The sequence below is a fragment of the Monodelphis domestica genome, chromosome 3 (genome assembly GCF_027887165.1).
Source record: "Monodelphis domestica isolate mMonDom1 chromosome 3, mMonDom1.pri, whole genome shotgun sequence".
Classification (NCBI taxonomy): domain Eukaryota; kingdom Metazoa; phylum Chordata; class Mammalia; order Didelphimorphia; family Didelphidae; genus Monodelphis; species Monodelphis domestica.
In genome coordinates, this window is record NC_077229.1 from 99,039,724 (window position 1) to 99,060,438 (window position 20,715).

General features: G+C 39.3%; 1 protein-coding gene across 2 annotated transcripts; it reads left to right on the plus strand.

Moving 5' to 3' along the window:
* Positions 1-435: 435 nt before the first annotated feature.
* On the plus strand, positions 436-15,529 carry LOC100619984 (zinc finger protein 252-like). 2 transcript variants are annotated; one of them, XM_007488611.3, is made up of 6 exons: positions 436-722; positions 1,323-1,490; positions 5,670-5,761; positions 6,146-6,272; positions 6,853-6,966; positions 12,806-15,529. In XM_007488611.3, the coding sequence occupies exons 1-6, from the start codon at positions 545-547 to the stop codon at positions 15,067-15,069; spliced, it is 2,943 nt and encodes a 980-aa protein (XP_007488673.1). In that variant the 5' UTR covers positions 436-544; the 3' UTR covers positions 15,070-15,529. The 2 variants fall into 2 exon arrangements, with proteins under 2 accessions (XP_007488673.1, XP_056678775.1); XM_056822797.1 differs by lacking the exon at positions 6,853-6,966.
* Positions 15,530-20,715: the final 5,186 nt, after the last annotated feature.

The following is a 20,715-nucleotide window of genomic DNA, read 5'->3' on the forward strand; positions in this document are numbered from 1 at the left end:
AATGCTTACAATGTGCCAGGTACTGTGCTATTATCTCAACAACCCTGTGAGAGAGATACTATTATTACTTGAATTTTATGGAAGAGAAAAGGTTGACAAAAGCAAAGAGGCTAGCCTAGGTCTGTGACACGGTTAACAGGTGTCTTAGGCAGGATTTGAACTCACGGTGTCTTGACTACAAGTCCAGCATTCTGTCCAAACATGCCTCCTAGCAATCTCACAAGTATTTACTAACTTGATGAACAAACATATTTAGACTCTGGCTTCAAGGAACGCACACAGACGCAGAAACACACACAGAGACAGACAGACAGACAGACAGACACACACACACACACACACACACACACACACACACACACACCTAGAGGCGGAGCCAGTGGGCGGGGCCGTTCTGACCTTGGAATGACTGCCCCGCCCCCGCCCCCTAGCGGTCTCGGCTCTTCACCTAGGGAAGCTACGGGCCCTCCATCCTGCAGTCCTCAGGCGGACTGCTGCCTCAGCCCCGGACCCTTCGCAGAGTCACAGCCGGACCGCCACCGAGATGGCGAGTCCTCCCAGAATCCTAGAGCGGACCTGGGTGCTCCCCAGACCCGGATTAGGCGCTGGAGGCCCGGGCGGCACTTCCGGTCCGGGTGGTCTGGCGCCCAGAGGGAAAGCGGTTCGGGGGCTGCGGGTCGGTTCAGACTTTGCCTCTGTAGTCGGGGACCCCGGCGCGGAGGGTGAGTCCCGCCCGGTCCTGGGGTGGCGAGGGGTGTGTGTGTCGGAGGGGCTTTTGCTCTCTGTCACCTTTTTCAGTGGAGGAAACTGAGGCTGGAGGAGGGAGGGACTGTCAAGAAGGGGACTATAGAGGGGGGCCCCGGAGTGCTAGGCAGGAGGCCTGTTTTGAAATCATGATCCAGGCCTGATATGAGATCTTGGGCAGGTCAGCCCTTTCCTGGACCTCAGTTCTCTCATCTGCAGAATGGGGCTTATACCCTATACTTTCCATCTCACAGAGCAAACGCTTTGTAAAGCCCTTTAAAAACTTCCAATGTGACTGCTATTCCTATTAAATGGGGATAACAGTTCCTATCTCCCAGAATTATCGTGAAATATTTTTAAAGTGCTTAGCTATTACTATGATTGTTATTAGGATAAATGGAACAAATGAGAAATATTTGTAAAGCGCTCCACAACCCTAAAAGTACAATATAAATTCTAGCTATTATTATTACTCCTATTCCTCCCCATTGTTGCACCCTGAGTCCTGGCCACAGCTCCAGTGGCTCCTGTCCTGAGGTTGCTTGAATTTCCACTTTCTGTGTTCCTGATGGCCCCAGGCTGTGCTCAAGGAAAGGACGAACTCTCAAAGGAGATAGAGATGGCTGCACCCGGAACAGGACCTGAGTTATCTTCTGTACCTACTCCTCAAGTCAACAACTCATCAAGGACCCCACCTGGACCTCCATGTCATGAGGTTCTGCTCCCCCTCCACGATCCCCATCAAGGTACTCTCACACTTTCCAGCCTCCCTAAGGGTTGTACTCTTCTCATTATGCCTCATAGCATACCCTCATTTCCACTCTAAACAATGCCTTTTCCTTGAGCCTGGAAATTCTGTGCCCTAACACTTTCCTAGAAGAGGATGGAGGATCCTAAGGAAATCCAACTTGAGTAATCGTTCATTCCTGACCACAGCTTAAGGGAGAGGTCTATAGATTAGAGTTTTTGTTACTGAGGGAAACCACCACAATAGACACTAAACCTGATTCACTGAAAGAACACTGGTTTAGTAGTCATGAGAATTAGCCTTTTCCAAATCAGTTATCTCTGAGCCTTGTTTCCTCACCTCTGAAATGGTAGGACTCAAGCAAATGACCTCTAACATCCCTCCAGCTTTAACAGTATGATTCTTAGAAACTCAATAGGAATAACATATTTTAGCAGCACAGAACAAATTCACAAAGTTTAAGATGGAAATAGTTCTGTTCTGTGGTGAGACTGGGATTGGTTCCTGACCTCTCTTTAGGCATGGCCACTCTTTGATCTTCTGAATGAATTTGAGGTCAGTGAATGTGGGAGTAAACAGAAGAGAACTAGCTCACCAGGGCCATGCTGAAGGGGATGGGTAGAGACTTGTCCTTGAATTCTGGATTATAGGGAAGAGATAATGTTTGTTGAATCAAATTTTAGATTCCCTATGTCTTATTATAATGAGAAAATCACTTAAAAAAAAAACACCCTTACCTTCTGTCTTAGAATCTATATCGGTTTCAAGGCAAAAGAGTTGTAAGAACTAGGCAATTAGAGTTGTGACTTGCCCATGGTCACACAACTAGGAAATATTTGAAGCCAGATTTGAACCATGGATCTCCCATCTCTAGACCTGGCTATCCACTTAGCCATATAGCTGCTTCTAGAGAATTACTTTTCTCAGCCTCCTACCAATAGTCTCCATAATCATGTTTATAGCATTAAGCAAGATAATGATCTCCTGTTACCCAGTGAATTCACAGAGAAATTTATCTCCTTCCACTTAAGTTACTATACTCCCACAAGAAATACTGAATTTCCTAAAATTGTAATTAATATCAGATCACCCACAAGTAGTTAAAGACAGTACTATTTATTCTCCTTATTTTCATTGAGGGTCCCATGATAGTCCTGATGTTACTTGTTTTAACCTTGTTCCAATCTTGTTAAGAGTTAGACTAATAGAGCTCCCGAATACCTCTTTGATGTTACCCCTTCTCTGCCAGAATGGCCTAGTAACAAACGTAGTATTGGAAGACTTACACCTCATCAGAGATAAATTATCATCCCACTGACTTCTGGTCTTCAGGTTCTGGTCAGACACAAGTATATCACTTTTTTTGGACACTTTTGTAGTTGTAAATGAATTAACAATTCATCCATTGTAAGCATTTTATTCTCCATCCCTTCCTTTAAGAGGCAGAGTTTGTAACATACAGAAGGCAAAGAGAGAGTATATACTATTAGTAAAGGGGCTTAAAGGACACCTCTTCATTCTATAGATTATCAGAGGTAATGAAGTGTTCCCTTAAAAACTTCAGTGTGAAAACAACAACAAAAAAGGATCTGAAGAGAAAATGAGAATTGTGACCTGTGTGAGGAAGGTGTATAAAAGAATCAGGTGATACAAGAGTAAGGGGGAAAGGACCACTGGACACTTGGAGATAAGTAATAGAGATGAGGTTCTTTCTGAAGAGGAGGAATAAGTGGAGGAAGCAGTAACATGTCCTTAGGCAGTGGTGCTATGAGTCTGTCAGTGCCATCAGGTGAGAGATCATCTTTTAAGGGTAAAGAGCACTAATTGGTAGGGAGATCAGAAAGACCTCCTGTAGGAGGTGGCATCTGAGCTGATCCTTGAAGGAAGTGGGGATTCCAAGAGTTTGTGAAGTTGAGGAGAGACCATTCTAGGTCTTGAAGGGTTGAGGAGAATAGTCTGTGCAAAGCTTCAGGCTAGGCTACTGTTTCCCTATTACTTCTAAGTTAATAAATTCTTCAACACTATGAATTAGTGGAAGATGGAAAAGGGATGTCCTGAGCCAAACTGGGAAGTCTATACAGTTGGCTTAGGGGCCAATTTGGGAGAGGAGTTTGGCAACCACTTTGAGAGACAGGTTAGCTTCCTGCTATTTCCCTATCATGTCTTCAACACTTTTAGCGTAGGCTTTTGCTAAAGTTTTCTAACAGATACATCTCTTTCTTTTCTCTAATCCATTGTTCACACAACTGCCAAGGTGACTTTCTTAACAACCCAGGTTTGGCCATTCCAGTACTCAACACAAGAACCTTCCAGATAGTGAAATAGTAACATACCCCCAGGCCAGATGTTCTGGGGTACCATAGGTTCTCCAGGTATGAAGATAAATGAGAAGGCATATTCTGTCCTGGCCAAGGATGACAACAGGTGCAGAGAGTAAATTCAGAGCCCAACATTACCAGCCTGTGGCTATCTCCTAAACTCTTGCAATCAAGACATTTCATGCATTGCCAGTGAAGGAGTTTTATTTACCTCCCATGGTTCTTCTGCAAAAGTAGGATTTTTTTTTTACAGAACAAGTTAATGAAGATTGCTTTTTACAGCTTCTTTATTTCTGGCATGACTGAATGTACGCCATAAAGCATCCTTATCTTTAATGACCGAAGGCCAAAGATCTGCCTAAAAGTACTGATAATTATTGCTGAGCTTGCTGTGTACACAGAATGTACTCTAGGCTTTGGGGGTTGTGAGAAAATAAGACAGATTGTCTCTTCTTTCCAGTTTATCACAAACCATTTGGGGAAACAGGACATAGACACACAGTCCAACTAGAAAAGAAGTACAATCAGTGAAAGAAGGATTACAAGATAGAGATGGGGAGCTGCCTGTCCCCAGGGAGTCATCACAACTGGATATGTCCTTCTTCTGCTTCACAGACAAAACCTTAGTCCAAAGCAAACTTGTAGATTTTGTTTTAGTGTGATGGGTTGTTCTTTTTAGAGAAGGGGTTCTCACTCCTCCATACATATCCTTTTCTGGGGTTTTCAGACTTCCCCTGTGGACCTCACTTTTTTCCCAAAGAAAAGACTATTGAGCTGTGATTTTGTATGGTTGCATGTAAAAATCTCTGTGGTTGAAGGGAGGATGTCTTTGGGAAAAGTCATCCAATGACCTGGGCAGCTTTTGCTAGAGAGCTGAGTATATACTGGCTCTTTCTGGGCCTTTCTTCAGGGACCACAGATACTGACTTGACTTGAGTGGAAGGATGAGTAGGGTAAGAGGGCAGAAAATCAGAGATAGGGCTAAACTTCAGACTTTGATGGTTTGTGTAATCATCCAGTAGATTCATGATTGTGGAGGAGAAAACTGGAGAGATTAGAGTAAGGGGAAGTGGAGCTTTATTAAGTAAGACTCTCTGGAGAGGATTTTAAAAAATATAGTTTTATTTTTTACCATGTTTATGTTATATCAAATTTCCTCACAAGTTTTTCTAAGTTTTATGATTGAACTTTCTTCCCTTCCTCCTCAGGTTGCTGGCAGGTGCTATGATCTGGGTTATACTTGTATTGTCATGTAAAATATATTTTGATATTGTTCATTTTTGTGAGTCATTCTGACTACAACAGTTCTCTCTCTGGAGGTAGACAGCATTCTTTGTCATAAGTCCCTCAGAATTGTCCTGGGATCATTGTATTGCTGATAATAGCTAACTCTGTCACAGTCAATCATTCCACAATATTGCTGTTACAATGTACAATGTTTTCCTGGTTCTGCTTGTTTCATGCTGCATCAGTTCATGAAGGTCTTTCCAGCTCTTTCTGAAATTGTTCCTGTTCATCATCTTGGAGGTGATTTTTGAGAACAGAGAGGGTAGAATGGGCATGAAAAGAGAGACTCCGTGTTTTTACTCCATTTCATTTCCCATTTAAGTGTTTCTCAAGGACTTTGCTTGTATTTCATGGTATCACACACAGCCTTCTTGTATTTACAGTTGTAGGGGCTTACAGTTTGACACATATTATCAGCATTCTTGGAGTGACAACATTTCTTAGGTCATAGATTCTCTCTGACCCCTTACAGAAGACAGTTGGGGTATTTGAAAGTGAATTAGTAGGAGAGCCAAAAGCAAGCCTAGATGCTTTCTATCTTCCTTCCCTCATGATCTGTTTTCTTCTTTCAGGTCTACTTGATCCCTCTGATCCTGTCCAAATCCCAGAGTGGAGCCTAGGAGATCAAGCAATAGCAGCTGAGTCCTTGCCTGCCAGGCTCCAGGTGAGCTATACTTCCTGAAATTCCATTACAGCTCTCATAATATGTAGTCCATCATCCTTCATTCCACATATATATATTCACTAAATAGTTTATTGACATTGATGGCCCAGTAATTAGTACAAAGTAGCTACTCAATAAGTCTACTTTCTTAGGAGGTTGTGGGATGGGGTCCTCCATATACACTGTTCCCTGAAAAGCGGGGCTCTTCTCTTTCTGTGTGAACATATTTACCTGTTTTGTTTTTTTTGTATGTGTGTGTGTAATATCATATGCCAGCCTTCTCCTTTTCCCAATAAATGATTTGCAGATACTTGTTTACCCATTTATCCAAAGGCCAAACATTGATAGTCTTCTTGAAGCTACAATAGGACTCTATTGTTTCAGACATCTCTGATGTTCAAGGATGTGGCTGTGTACCTTACTCGGGAGGAGTGGGACTGTCTTGGCCCTGCCCAGAGGAGCCTCTATAGGGATGTGATGCTGGAGAATTACAGGAACCTGGTCTCATTGGGTAAGGCCTCTCCCTGGGATGCAAATCTGAATTTCTTGGATTCTTGTGTTGTAAATGGCTTAGGTTTAGAAAGGCGTGGTTGGATCTGGGCTCAGAATTCAACAGTCAGAGATTCTTAATATATTTGGGTTTAAACACAAGGTACTTCTGTTTCCTATTACTAAGCCACAGGTCTACCTGTGCAGGTCAAGAAATGGCCAGTTCTCTTGAGTTCTCTATGAATCTAAGCCTTCCCCATCATCTGAGTTTTCTGTCCCAGGTCCAGAATTCTTTCCTAGGGTCCAGTGTGATCATTCCCAGATATAGAAGTTCCCTACCCTCCTTATGAAGAAAGAACATAGAGGTAATGGTTCTTTGGGCCCATATCACCAGCTCCCTGGCTCAACTCCCCCAAGGGAATAGTGAGACTCTGCCAGAGAATAAATAGGCCTTACTATCATGCCAACGTGGGACATTATCTTAATATAAAAATTATCTTTTTTTATTTGCCCCTTGCAGACTCCAGGGGTAGAGACTGAGTTAAGACAGTTCTGGGTGCCTATGACATACTACCCAGAGCCATTTTCTTCCTCACAAACAGGATTCTCAGTATCCAAACCTGATGTGATTTCCCATTTGGAAAAAGGGGAAGAGCCTTGGGTCTTGGACAAACAGGGAGCTAGAGAGAGAGAGATCCTAAAAAGTGACTTTTCAGGTGAGTGAATGAGTACTAATTCCTTACCTCTATTAATAAACATTTCTTGTGTACTCATCAGGATACTGGATATGTTTTTTCTGGCCTAACTTATCTTTCCAAGGCTAGTCCTTTCTTTTGTACTCTTGATCTCATCCCTTTCCTCTTTCAGAATCCTTCTCCATTAATTATTCTGGATCTTCTGGTCTAGTCTTCTTAAACAAACAAAAACCCCTTAACTGTGCTACTTGTTTAAGTTACTCTCACTTTCCAGTCACTGTCAAAATCCTCAGAACTATGTTTTCCTCCCATCTTTTTACCAACCATTTCATTCAGTAAAATCTCTGTAATCTGGCTTCTCATACAACTTTGCTAATATTTTTCTCTCAAAGGCCATCATTGACTTTTTCTTATTTGTGGCTTTTTTTTTTGTTGACATCTTTTGATTTGTCCCACAGCTATTATGTTCCCCCTGAGTCTTCTATTCTTCAAACTAAATAGCCTTGAGTTCCTTTGATAATTCCTCATGGTTTTTGACCATACTGGTTGCCCTCATCTAGATACTTTTCAGCTTATCAGTGTTCTTAAATTATGGTTCCTCAAATCAATCACAGAATCCAGGATAAGGACTGACACAGTAGAGTACAGTGGGACTTTCACCTTCCTATTCCTAGAAGCTGGGCCCTTCTTGATGAGCCCCCAAGATTACATTAGCTTTTTTAGTTGCCACATCACACTGATAACTCCTTGAGCTTGATTAATTAGAACCCCTCAGCTCTTTTTCAGAACAGCTACAATCTATGTCTTTCCCATCTTATACTGGTGGGTTTTTTTTTTTTTTTTGGTAACTGTATTAAAAAAAGATAAAAGGAAGTTTTGTGCCCTGATGGAAGCTTGGACTTTTGGTATGGAGAGGGGGAAAGAGAGGAGAACCCCCCTCCCCCTTCTCAAAGCAGCGTTCAGGGGAGATAGCAGATATAATGAGTTGGCTCAGAGAGAGGAGAGGGGATTTGAAGATTTCCCCTCTTCTGCCTTCCCTCCTTAGCCAAGTTGCACTCCCCAATTTGCTATTGTCCCTCTTGTCTCCCCTCCACTACTCGAGACCAAAGGGTCTCCCCTTGATCTGTTCATTCACACTCAGCTTGGGGAACAGATAACTTTTAATGTTAACTCAACCAGGTAATACAAAAGGAATAGCGGGCAGGGAAGAATGGGAAAAGGAATGTGGGAAAAGGGGGTCCCTGTCTCCATCTAAACCCTTTCCCCTCCCTCCTCGAGTTTGCAGGGAACTCAGGCCTTGGCAGCCTGAGCCCCCTGAGCAATAGTCAGGTTGACTCACCCCAGGGCAACAGGAGCTGAGGTAAAGTCTGCTCAGGTTTCTCTTCAGAAAGTCCCTTTAGTTGGGAAGTGTTGGGGGGAAGGATTTCCAGTCACCAGCAGGAAAAATGGGTAACCCTCAGGAGAAAGTCTTTTCCCACCTTCTCTCTTCAGCTTCTCAAGACCAAGAGACCCTCACTGTTCTCCAAGCCTCCCCTGTCGAAGTGATCAATTTCACATACTCTTCAGCTTGGCACTTTTTCTCTAGTTCCAACCTCTGTCACATAACTGTGGTAGAGGCATGGGGAGAGAGAACTTGTAAATCAAGATACAAGAAAATGGAGACCTATCTGTCAATCAAAAGAAGGAGTTTCCAAAACAGAATGTTCCCAGGAGTTGGCAGTTGAGCTGAGAGGGGGAGGGGACTGGACTTGAAGTCACTCTCTCTCTCTCTGGAGGTTAGAAACCTGGCAGAAAGACCCTTGTGGGGCTGACTTGGTTTTGGGGGTTCTCTGGCTTTGGACAGTTGAAGTTGACAAGAAGGAGAAACTTGGCTTTTGAATTGGTGGTCTATATGAGAGTTGAGCTGGTCAGGAGAAACTGAGAGATGTTGAACTTTGTTTCTCTCTGGGGTTGAAGCTGAGAAAAGAGACAAGCCAGGCTGATTTTGTGAAGAAGAAGAAAGATTTTAAACTGCTGTTGTCCTCCATCTCCCTGTCTTAGAGTCACAGTTTGTGACTGGACTACTTCCTCAAACCCTCCTAAAATTATCCCTATAGTTTAGGGAAATCCTCATCCCTCTTACCTCAGTTTCCCATCCTGTTATCATAATAAACCCCTTACCTAAGAATGAAAATTAGAGTATTTTTTAGTTCACTCGGGGGGGGGGGGGAGGGGAGGGAAGAATTGGGAGGAGAGGGTGGCAGGAGGAAGAGGGTTGGAGAAGGGAGAGAGTGAAAGGGAGGAGGCGATTAGAAAGATATACTGATCCATCAGCCATCAGTAGGGATCAGTAGGCAGACCTCAGAGTATTCTCCAGAGCAGTCCCCTGTGTACCAGCATCTCTGTGTGGCAGTATCCCTGTGTGGCAGCTTCCCTCAGCATTTCTCATTTCTACCTCCACTATAAATAAGTAGCTTCATCTTCCCTTAGCAGCCCTCTCTAGTCACAAGCCAGAGGACGACAGTCATTGCAAAGGAAACAGTTTCCCTTCAGTTTACTTCTCTATTTCAACAAGTAATAGTTTCAGTCAGTTTATTATTCTATTTCATAACTAAATGTAAGACATATGGTATCTCTATTGAATTTCATCCCGTTAGATTCAGGCCAATGCTCTTAACCTGTCAAGATCTTTTTGGATTCTAACTTTGTAACTTTTAGCATGTTCCCTATCTAGAATAGAATTTGTCCTTATTGATTTCTTCACCTTTTAAAGGATGAACTCATTACTAAATTATGTCAAAAAGTTATTAGTTGCTTCTCTTTTGAAGGAACTCTAGCTGATGTCTGGAGTATTTAAATCCCTTTTCACTACTATAACATGTTCTGGGCCAGGCTTGTGACCTGTTTCCCAAAGTCATCATCATCTATTTCCTCTTTCTATCCTGGTTGTTTGTAATATACTCTGTTGACAAAATCATTTTCATTTTTCCTTATATTTTCCTTCACCCAAGTATTCTCTTCTTCTGGTTCCTTTATTTCTTCACCTAAGTATACTTCCTTAATATACAATGCTGCCTGACTTCTAACTCCCCCTTTACCTATCTTGTTTCTCTTGAATAACATATACTCATCTGTAGTAAAAGTCATGGGTTTCAAAAATACCTAAATGTTACATTTCCCTCCTTAAATTAGCACCCTTAGTTCCTTTTGCTAATTGCCTAAACTTATACATAGACATTTGAGACCAGAGTTTTACTTTGGGTTCCTTTCTCACATTTTGTCTCTTGTGAAATTAAAAGTGTCTCATCTTTTATTATTCTTCATGTAGCTACTTTCTATGTTATCTAGATCAGTGACCTCAAACAAAAATAGAAACAGGGGCCACTAAACCATAAACTACTATCCCTGAAAACTGCATACTGCTTTAAAAACTACATATAAACAGTAACATGTTCTATTGTATCTATTTTGTTAAATATCTCCCAATAATGTTTCAATCTAGTTCCAGCACTGGAAGTGATGGGAGTTTCATTTGACACCTCTGCATACATGCATATATGTATGTATATATAATTCCCTCCCCTGTCTTTTTTTAATTTAAAACTTGATTTAATTTGCAAGACTTCAGGGAAGCACAGTCTTATCAGTCTTTGGAAAATGTGTTCTATCTTTGGGCAGGAGTTTCTTATTACTACATTTTAAACCATAGTCCAGACGTGCAGTGAGAAAATACTGACTATTCCCTAAGACTATGCCCAGTTTCTTGACTTGAACTGTGCTAAGTGCTAGGGATCCATAGAAAGATGAGACAGTTCCCATCCCAAAGGAGCTCACAGTCTAATGGAGGAAGACAGCTCATAAATAGAAGCCAAAAATGGGGGTTACCTGGCACAGGGGCATGATGAAATCCTGCAGCCTTGGTGGGAAATAATTTGAAGTACAAGTTAGAGAGTTAAATTAATCTTGCAGAATGACAAGTTTCTGGATATTAGCTAGGTGGCAAATGGTGAAGTTATTACCCTGAGTTCCTCCTTAATTGAGGGAGGATCTGAGATCAGCTCTTCATTATCTATCCTCCACCTTTTCCTCTTGAGAAATCTGGACTGACTTCCTCTATAGTTCATGGAATCTTATGTATCTTTTCTCTGAACCCTTTGAAATCTGCTTTCCCCTTATCTAGTTGTATGTCAAATTATGGCTGGATCTTCTATTTTCCTTCCCAACAACAAATTATAAGACTTGTAGTAATCACTTTTCTTCAAGGTTCACATAATTTTTACTTAAAAAGTTTTTCCTGGTTTCTGGGAATCAGATCCAGAATAGCAGGACCTCATTACACTCTTTGTTATTTAAAGAGAAACAATCATCAGAGAAAGCTAAAAAATATTTAGTTGCTCTTATTTTGGTAGAAAGAGATCAAACAGCTAAAATTATCCATCACTACTATGTCTATATCACTCTGTGCTGCTAGGCTTGTGATCTATTTCTTCATTTCTTTTTACAGGAGATTTGTAATATAATCTCTTGGCAAGTTGCAGCATAGTATAATGCAAAGAGAGTTAGATATGAACTTAGGAAACCTGTGGTTTGAATTCCACTTCTTTTCTGTATAACCTAAGTGAGCATAAGTAAATCCCATAATCCTTTTGGATCCCAGTTTCTCCATCACTAAAATAAGGGTGGAACTAGATGTTTTTAAAGGTCTCTTCTAATTCTAAATGTATTATCATATGATAATATTACATCTATTTCTATCTCTGTTGATAGATTTTCTCCATGCTTCCTTCAACTGCTTTCCTCTATGTTTCCTCCTCTTTCTTCCTAGGTTTGCTGGGAATTTGTGCCAAGTTTACTAGATTAAGTTTGAAGTCTTTTTCTGCTTTAAAAAATTAGGACATTTTTGTCCATCTCAACTCTTACAGCACTCTTATTTTCCAGGATTAATCAGAGATCACTAACAAGAACTCATTAATCACTTCCATAAGTTCCTTCAGCACCTTAATATATAATTTGTCCAGGTTTTGTGATGAACTCTTTGAATGCAATCTGTACTAGAAGCATTTCCAGCTAGGTAGACTTGACAAAAGAATTTGTACTTCACTGGAGTACAAATAAGATCTGTAGTCAGTTTGGAAAATTGAAATCACTTCTACATCAGTATAAGACATTAAAAGAGAACTTTAGAGGAGATACTAATCTCGCTTTTTTCTCTTAACACTTTAGATTATTTCAATTTAAAAAATAATTTACTAAGTATTTGCTATGCAAATTTCAAGTAATAGGTTAAAAATGACTTGTTTATTTGTTAGCAAGATAAATCTGTTCAATAAATATTTGAGTGATTACTATGTTCTAGGCACATAGGAGACAATTTCTTATATATAAAAGGTAGTTCCTATTTATAGTATATCTAAGAAAGATACATATGTAAGTATATTTTATATACATGTTATATATTATATATATATATAGAGAGAGAGAGAGAGAGAGGATTTTTTTCCTCATCTTCTCTCTTTACAACCTTTATGATCACTATTCCCAGATTTCATAGAACTCATGTTATCATTGTCCTTGCTTCTTCACTTAGCTTGTTTCTCCTGCATACTCTTATACCTTAGCTTTGTAGGCTTTCCTTATTCTTTGGGTTCCCCCTGCCACATTAGGTAGTGCCCTTCCCCCTTCCTTTGATCCTTTTCTCTCCTATGCAACTTCCCTTTCTCTTTCTTGCTGCAGACTATGAAACTAGTATTAATACCTGCCAGCACCATACTAGAGAATGTTTATTTCATTGGGTTTTTCATCTTCCTATCCCAATAATCTCTTCTCAGCCAGAATAAAAAATAGATGACATTTATGTTTTATTTTATGTTCAATCTTTCAGATTGTGAGACCAAAACTAAAAAGACGGAATTATCTTCAATTCAAAAAATATCAGAAAAAATGGAATTGCAGGGGATAATGCTAGGAAGATTCAAGGGACCTGAGTTTGGAGAACCCTGTAAAATTGAGAATCAAACAGAAAAACACTGGGAAAAACCTGTGGTGGGAGTCCTGAGGAAATCCCTTTCCTTGGAAAGAAATTATAAGCCAGTGACAGTGATCTCTATGAAAACCTCTACAAGGGTGAAAGGTCAGGAATGTAATGAATTTGGAAGGCGCTTAAATCTGACTTCAAAATGTGTTAAACATCAGCGGGTTCCAAGAAGTGAAAAGATCCATCCATGTGCAACTTGTGGCCAAACTTTCAAAAAGAATTCAGACCTTATTAATCATCAGAGTATCCATACAAGAGAGAAAGCTCATAAACTTAATATATATGGGGAAATGCCTAGACAGAGTTCAATTAGTATTGAGCATCAGCGACTTCACAACACAGAGAAACTCTATGAGTGTAATGAATGTGGAAAAGCTTTTAGCCAGAACAGAACACTTATCCAGCATGAGAGAATTCATACTAGAGAGAAACCCTATGAGTGTGGTGAATGTGGAAAAACTTTTAACCGCAGTTCTATCCTAACTAAACATCAGAGGATTCATACTGGTGAGAGACCCTACAAATGTAATGAATGTGGAAAAGCCTTCAGTGCTCGTTCATACTTTTTTCAACATCGTAAAATTCATACTGGAGAGAAACCTTATGAGTGTAATGATTGTGGGAAGTCCTTTAGTACTCGATCATCATTTACTCAGCATGGTAAAATTCATACTGGAGAGAAACCTCATGAATGCCATCAGTGTGGGAAAGCCTTTAGTCATAGTTCTAACCTTATTCATCATCAGAGAATTCATACTGGAGAAAAACCCTATAAGTGTAAAGAATGTCAGAAAGCCTTCAGTAGACACTCACATCTTATTCAACATCAGAGAATTCACACTGGAGAAAAACCATATGAGTGTAATGACTGTGGAAAAGCCTTCAGTGCACGTTTATCCCTTATTCAGCATCAGAGAATTCATACTGGAGAGAAACCATATGAGTGTAATGAATGTGGCAAAACATTCAGCCTAAATCGAACCCTTATTGTACACCAAAGGATTCACACTGGGGAGAAACCCTATGAGTGTAATGAATGTGGGAAATCCTTCAGTCAACGCTCACAAGTTATTCAACACAAGAGAATTCATACTGGAGAGAAACCATACATATGTAATGAATGTGGAAAATCCTTTAGTGCACGCCTATCTCTTATTCAACATCAAAGAATTCATACTGGAGAGAAACCCTATGAGTGCAATGAATGTGGCAAAACCTTTAGCCAGAAAGGTCACCTTATTCAGCATCAGCGAATTCACACAGGAGAGAAACCCTATGAGTGTAATGAATGTGGGAAAGCCTTTAGTCAGAGTTTTAATCTTATTCACCATCAGAGAACACATAATGGAGAGAAACCCTATGAATGTAATGAGTGTGATAAAGCATTCAGTGTGCTTTCTTCTCTTGTTCAACATCAGAGAGTGCATAATGGAGAGAAACCCTATGAATGTAATAAATGTGGGAAAGCCTTCAGTCAGGGTTCACACCTTATTCAACATCAGAGAAGTCACACTGGGGAGAAACCTTATGAGTGTAATGAGTGTGGGAAAACCTTTGGCCAAATTTCAACTCTTATTAAACATGAAAGAACACATAATGGTGAGAAACCATATGAGTGTAATGAATGTGGAAAAGCTTTTAGTCAGAGTGCGCACCTTATTCGACATAGGAGAATTCACACTGGAGAAAATCCCTATGAGTGCAATGTCTGCGGGAAAGCCTTCAATGTACGTTCATCACTTATTCAGCACCAGAGAATACACACTGGAGAGAAACCTTATGAGTGTAATGAATGTGGAAAAGCCTTCAGTCAGCACTCACAGTTTATTCAGCACCAGAGAATTCACACTGGGGAGAAACCCTATGTTTGTGATGAATGTGATAAATCCTTCAGTGCACGCTTATCACTTATCCAACATAAGAGAATTCACACTGGAGAAAAACCCTATGAATGCAGTGAATGTGGAAAATCATTTCGCCAAAGTTCTCATCTTATTCGACATCAGAGGATACACAGTGGAGAGCGACCTTTTATATGTGATGAATGTGGAAAAACCTTCAGCCAGAGAATAACTCTTATTAGTCATGAGAAGATTCACACCAGAGAATAATCTTGTGAATGTAATGCACACGAGGAAGCATTTAGATATCCTCATCTTTAATTCAGCATCACAAAATTCACTGTAGGGAGAGTTACATTGTGAATGTAATTTGAAAAAGTTCTCTTTGCACTCACACAAAATTTTGCATTATAGAGTTTATAATGGAGAGAAATACTGTAAGAAAACTTGCTTCATAAATTTTTACAATTTTAGAACTATGATTTTTTTTTTCTTACCCATCAAAAAGCTAATCATCTAGTTTTTGCACACCGCCACCTAGTGGCAATGGGATGTCTAAGTTATGTGTTCTAAACTCTAAGGTATGTGCCTTTCCTGAAATTAAAAAAGTGGCTTTCTACTCAAGGCCTCATAGATTTAACCATTAATTAATGAATTACTTATAAAAAAGAAAGTCTCATTATTGAAACTTAAAATTAAGCAATTTTAAATAAATATTATTAAAAGATAATACTTTATAGTGAACTTTTGGAACATTCTTTAATATAAGTATCTATATTCCATTAATTGTTATACCTAGTTTCTTCCTTTTACCATTGACCTTACCTTTACAAAAAAAAATACTTGTCTTCTTTCATTCAGATGTATGAAACCAACTTGCTCTGTTTTTTGTTAATCCAATTTACTTAAATATTTCCATAGAACCTCAGATTCTAGCTCCACCAGAAGTTGTAACAGTTAGTATGCTTATCAGATCTGCAGCTAACCCTGAATGACAGAATAAGGATCCAGAAAGATCTCAATAGGCCAAAACTATGGACTAAGTGAAATAGAGATGAAGTGAAATAGAGATGAATAGAAAATCCTGCACTTAGGTTCAAAAATAAATTGCACAAGCACAAGATGGATGTGTCCTGCCTTAACAGCAGTTCATATTTAGAGACCTGAGTCTCTAAATTCAATATACATCACTACTGTGTTATGGTTGCCAAAAAAAAAAAAGCAAATATGATCTCACACTGAATTAATGGTGACATAGTGTATAGTAAAAAAGAGGGGATGATAGATCCTCTGTCCTCTGCGTATCATCAGACAACACTTAGAATTTTTTTTAATTCCTAGACTCTATTTTAGAGGAAACATTGATAAACTGCTGTCTATTAAGAAGAAAATTACTTCCATGCTATGTAAGGAATAATGAATTTTAGATTTTGAGCTGAAAAGGAATTTAAGAGGTCACATAGTTAAACCCATCCCCCTCATTTTATATATGAAGAAATGAGACTAAAGTTGGGAAATGACTTATCCAGGGTCACACAAGTAGTAGCTGGCTTTTGAATCCAAGTCCTCCAAATCCAGATCTAGTGCTCTTTCCTCTAAAGAAACTTCCATTTATCAACTGAGAATATCTAGTCCTGGGAAAAGTCTTCAGAATATGAAAAGACTGTCATTGTCTTGAAATATTTGAAGAGCTGTTATGTAGAAGAATTTAAATTTATTTTTGGCCCTAGAAAGCAGAACTGGCTTCAGTAGATAGATGTTATAGAACAGATTTCAGCACAAGGAGTAATTTCCTTCCAATTATTCTTTATTATTGTTATTTCAGTCACGTCTAACTTTATGACCCTATTTGGAGTTTTCTTGGCAAAGATACTGGCATGGTTTGCCATTTCCTTCTCTAGCTCACTAGTAACAATGATAAAATAACACATATACATATATAGCACTTTAAGGTTTGCAAATCACATTTCAAATATTTGCTCCTCACAACAACCCTGGGTAATAGATTTATTTATTAACACCATTTTGCAAATGAGGAAACTAAAGCAGGCAAATTAAGTGACCTGCTCAGGGTCACATGACTAGTAAATGTCTGAATCTGGATTTGAATTCAGATCTTCCTGACCAGGTCTAGCTCTCTATCCACTGTGGTACCTTATTGCCATCCTCATTTTAAAATAAAGAAATTAGGTTTTATAGCTATTAAGTGACTTGCTTGGGTCCACCAAACAACATCAGGTAATATTTGAATGCAGATCTTTCTTTTTCTTTTTTTTTTTAAACCCTTACCTTTCATCTTAGAATCAATACTATGTATTGGTTTCAAGGCAGAAGAGTGGTAAGGGCTAGGCAATGGAGGTTAAGTGACTTTCCCAGGGTCACACAGCTAGGAAGTATCTGAGGCCAGATTTGAAGATTGGAATATTATTGCAGTCCCTTCAAGTGTTGGAAAACTACCTCCTTGGACAGTCCATTCCACTGGGTACAAGTGTTCTCTGCTAGGAAATCCTTATGTTGAAACAATACCCCTACTGTAACTTCTACATATCGCTTCTAGTTCTGCATTATAGGGTCAAGCAGAACATGGCAAAAGTTGTTCCAATATAAATGTTAAAGTTCATTCCTTAAAAAAAGGGGTTGAGGGAAGCATCCTCATTTCAACTATCCCTGTGGTTTCTGCTTTGTTGCTTAGACTGGATAGCTGTGCTACTTGGCAGCAGAATATATAAAGGAACAGGAATAGCCACTTAAATGGCATCTACTTAATGTGTTCAAAAGCCCAACCAGCTTAATAAGGCTTCATTCAAGACAGCTCCAGCAGCTTCATTCTCTTAAGTATCTTGTTAGGCTTACCTCAGCTATCAGAAGAACTGGCAAGAAGAAGGGATATTCCATATCTCTACATCTTTTCTAATTCTTTGTTCCAAGATCCCATTTCCCCCTTCCACTATGAGGGTTTAAAAAAAAAAGGATAACAAGAGCTGATACTTGGAAAATAAAAATGTTGGCAATATCTACCCAATCAGTGGGTGCTATTTTTAATGTTTTATTTTAAGATAATTCGCCTTCTCTCCCCATCTGTTCTTCTTAGCTCTGACTTCCTATGTATACAAGGCCAAATTTGCTTAGTTGAGGACAAGCTAATGTCAGTTTTATAAGTTTTTAAATGTCTCCCCTTTTGTATTATTTTGTGACCAGAACCTCTTTTTCATTACCTCTTGAGTTAGATTTGTAATTATGTTTTTGTTTATTAGAAAACTAATTTGATCTGGAATGGACTCTTTTCTGATTTCCATCTTTATTACATTGCTCAATTGGAATGCAGCATAATTGCATGGCTTACTTGCAATTCCTGCAATTTCAGGAACTAGAAAGCTGGAGACTTCTAGGGATGATAAGCTTCTTGGTTACACTAGCCTGATTGGAAGCTAAGTTCTCAGTCTAAGAATAGACAAAGGAAGGCCAGCAACACTGATCAAAGAAAGCATCCGTCAGAGCTCCATACGCCCAGTTTTAGGATAAGGACAATCTAAAGTGCCTTTCATTGTTCACAGCCAGAAGGGCCTTAGGGGAGGAAGAGGGATCCTTGCTCTGGCTCCAGTGATCACAGAGAAAACTAAGGCGCTTGGAGGATCATCCCAACCAGAGAGATTTCATTGGAGGAAATACCCAGGCTTCAAGATTGACAGTCTTGGTCTGTATTTACAAATCCTTGTTATGGCCAGTGATATAGCCTTGAAAGAGACAATATGGTTAACCTTATCCTTATACTGATCAGGGTCCATGACCCCATAATGGGAGAGTTCCCTGCTGAAGCCTGAGATGGTTAGGAATACATGGAAATTAGCATCTGTTTCTTAAGAGCTTTGGTGATGTTATAAAATAGGGTTATAAAAATGTTAAGCATTACATTTTGAAAGTTACAAGACCATCGTTGTATGTCTGAATTAGAGCCAAATGGAACAGTTTCCAAGAATGATAGTAATGCAGCTGGAAGAGATCCAGTGCCTTTTAAGCAGATTAGAGAGCAAGGACAGTCTAAGTGTTATAATGGCATCTCCATAATATTAAAAGAATCCAAGAAAGTCCTTCCAGGAAATTCTGAGGAAGTCTTGCCACTGCTCCCATCTTAAATAGATCTGAGGGTGCCAGGGTGCAAGAAATGATTCTTATGTGACAACAATTAGCACATTCCAAAATAATAACATAGATCATTGTATCTAAAGAGAATTATAACCCTATTGATCAAGCAGACATTAAACTATTTTGTAATGACTAGGGAAAATTTGACTGGTGTTTTAATGAGAGTCTCTTGAAGATCATTTTTCTATAATCCTATCTCAGAACTATTATAATTTTTACCCTCCTCCACTCCTATGAAGGATGGAATAAATCAAGACTGAAGCCACTTTAAAAATATTGTACATCCTGGATGTACTATGTTCTCTCCTGTATAGTATAAAGACTTTCATATTATTCATACTGTATAACTGATTTTTAAAAATTTGCTACTTAGATATCACCTATCTTCCAGAACAATAACACACCTGAAGTCCACTTGGGATTATAACAAAATAAAAGTGGTAACTAATGGTTAATTTGGTAGAGGAAGTGACAGTTCTTCTCTCTATGAAATATGCTAACCGTAGACATTCCACATAGAACAAAGGTGGTAACAGTCTCATTGTTCTGTCCTGATGGGAATCATATGGAGTACCATGTCTAGTTATAGGCATCATATTTTTTAAAAGACATCAATAAGCTTGGAGAGTGTTCAGGAGATAGCCAACATAAAGATGAAGGACCTTGAGATCATGCAGCATCAGTTGAAAGTTAGAGATATTCAACTAAAGAAGAGAAAAAAGAGGAGCATGAATGGTGTCTTCAAGTGTCTAAAGAATTGACATGGAAAAAAGGGATTGTTCCTGTTCTTGGGCCCAGTGGGCAGAACTAGGAGAAATGGACACAACATGCACAGAGGCAGATTTAGGCTTGTTATATTTTTTTAAATCCTACTAATTAGAGTGATCCAAAAGTAGAATGGGATGCCTCAAGTGGTAGAGTTCCCCCTCACTAGAGATCTCTGAATGATCAAATGTTGAGAATGTCATTGAGAGAATTCTGGCTCAGGTATGAATTGGAAGGGATTACAGGAGCAACACAATCTACAGTTTCCATCCACTGCTTCTTGTTTTGCCCTCAGGTGAGACAGAACAAATTGAATCCCTAGCTTAGGCTATGTTACCTTTCATCTAATGTATTAGCTAGTTGGTCTCCCAGTTTACAGTCTCTTCCATCAAACCCATAACAGTTGATCAAATTTTCATTGACTCCACATTACTTCTAGGAGTAGAGAACATGGAGATATCTCCAAAATAAGGATTGATTGCATAAATGATAGAAAGACAAGGGGGGGGGGCAAGATAGAGAATGTCCAATAGAGACATACAACACATAGTTGGATTGGCTATAGGATCAAAACTATTAAGGGAAGTTGCTGGAGCTGGAGCAGAGAAGCTGCCTGGGATAAAGGAATGACAAGTTAGCTCTAGGAGTTGCAGTAAAAATAAACACTAAGTTTTGGTGATGAAGAAAGAAGATGCCACAAAAAAGAAAAAAAAAAGATGAACTGAGGATCAGTTGATGATAATAACAGAGATTGAGGTAGGATGATAGAAAGAGATGGAATGAATCACAAAGAGGTTGCTGAATGATACAAAGGCAAAAGCTGAATGTGGCAATGGGGAGTAAGGAATATGCTGATTCCTCTTGGCCCAATGCATTGGACAACTAGAAAAGAAGCAACTAGCCCTGGATGGAGGTGGGGGTGGTCAGGGATGCAGTGTCTTCAAGAGACTCTGATTTCTATAAGCACAATTGGAATATGAAAAGAAAATATCTAGAATGGTGAAAAAT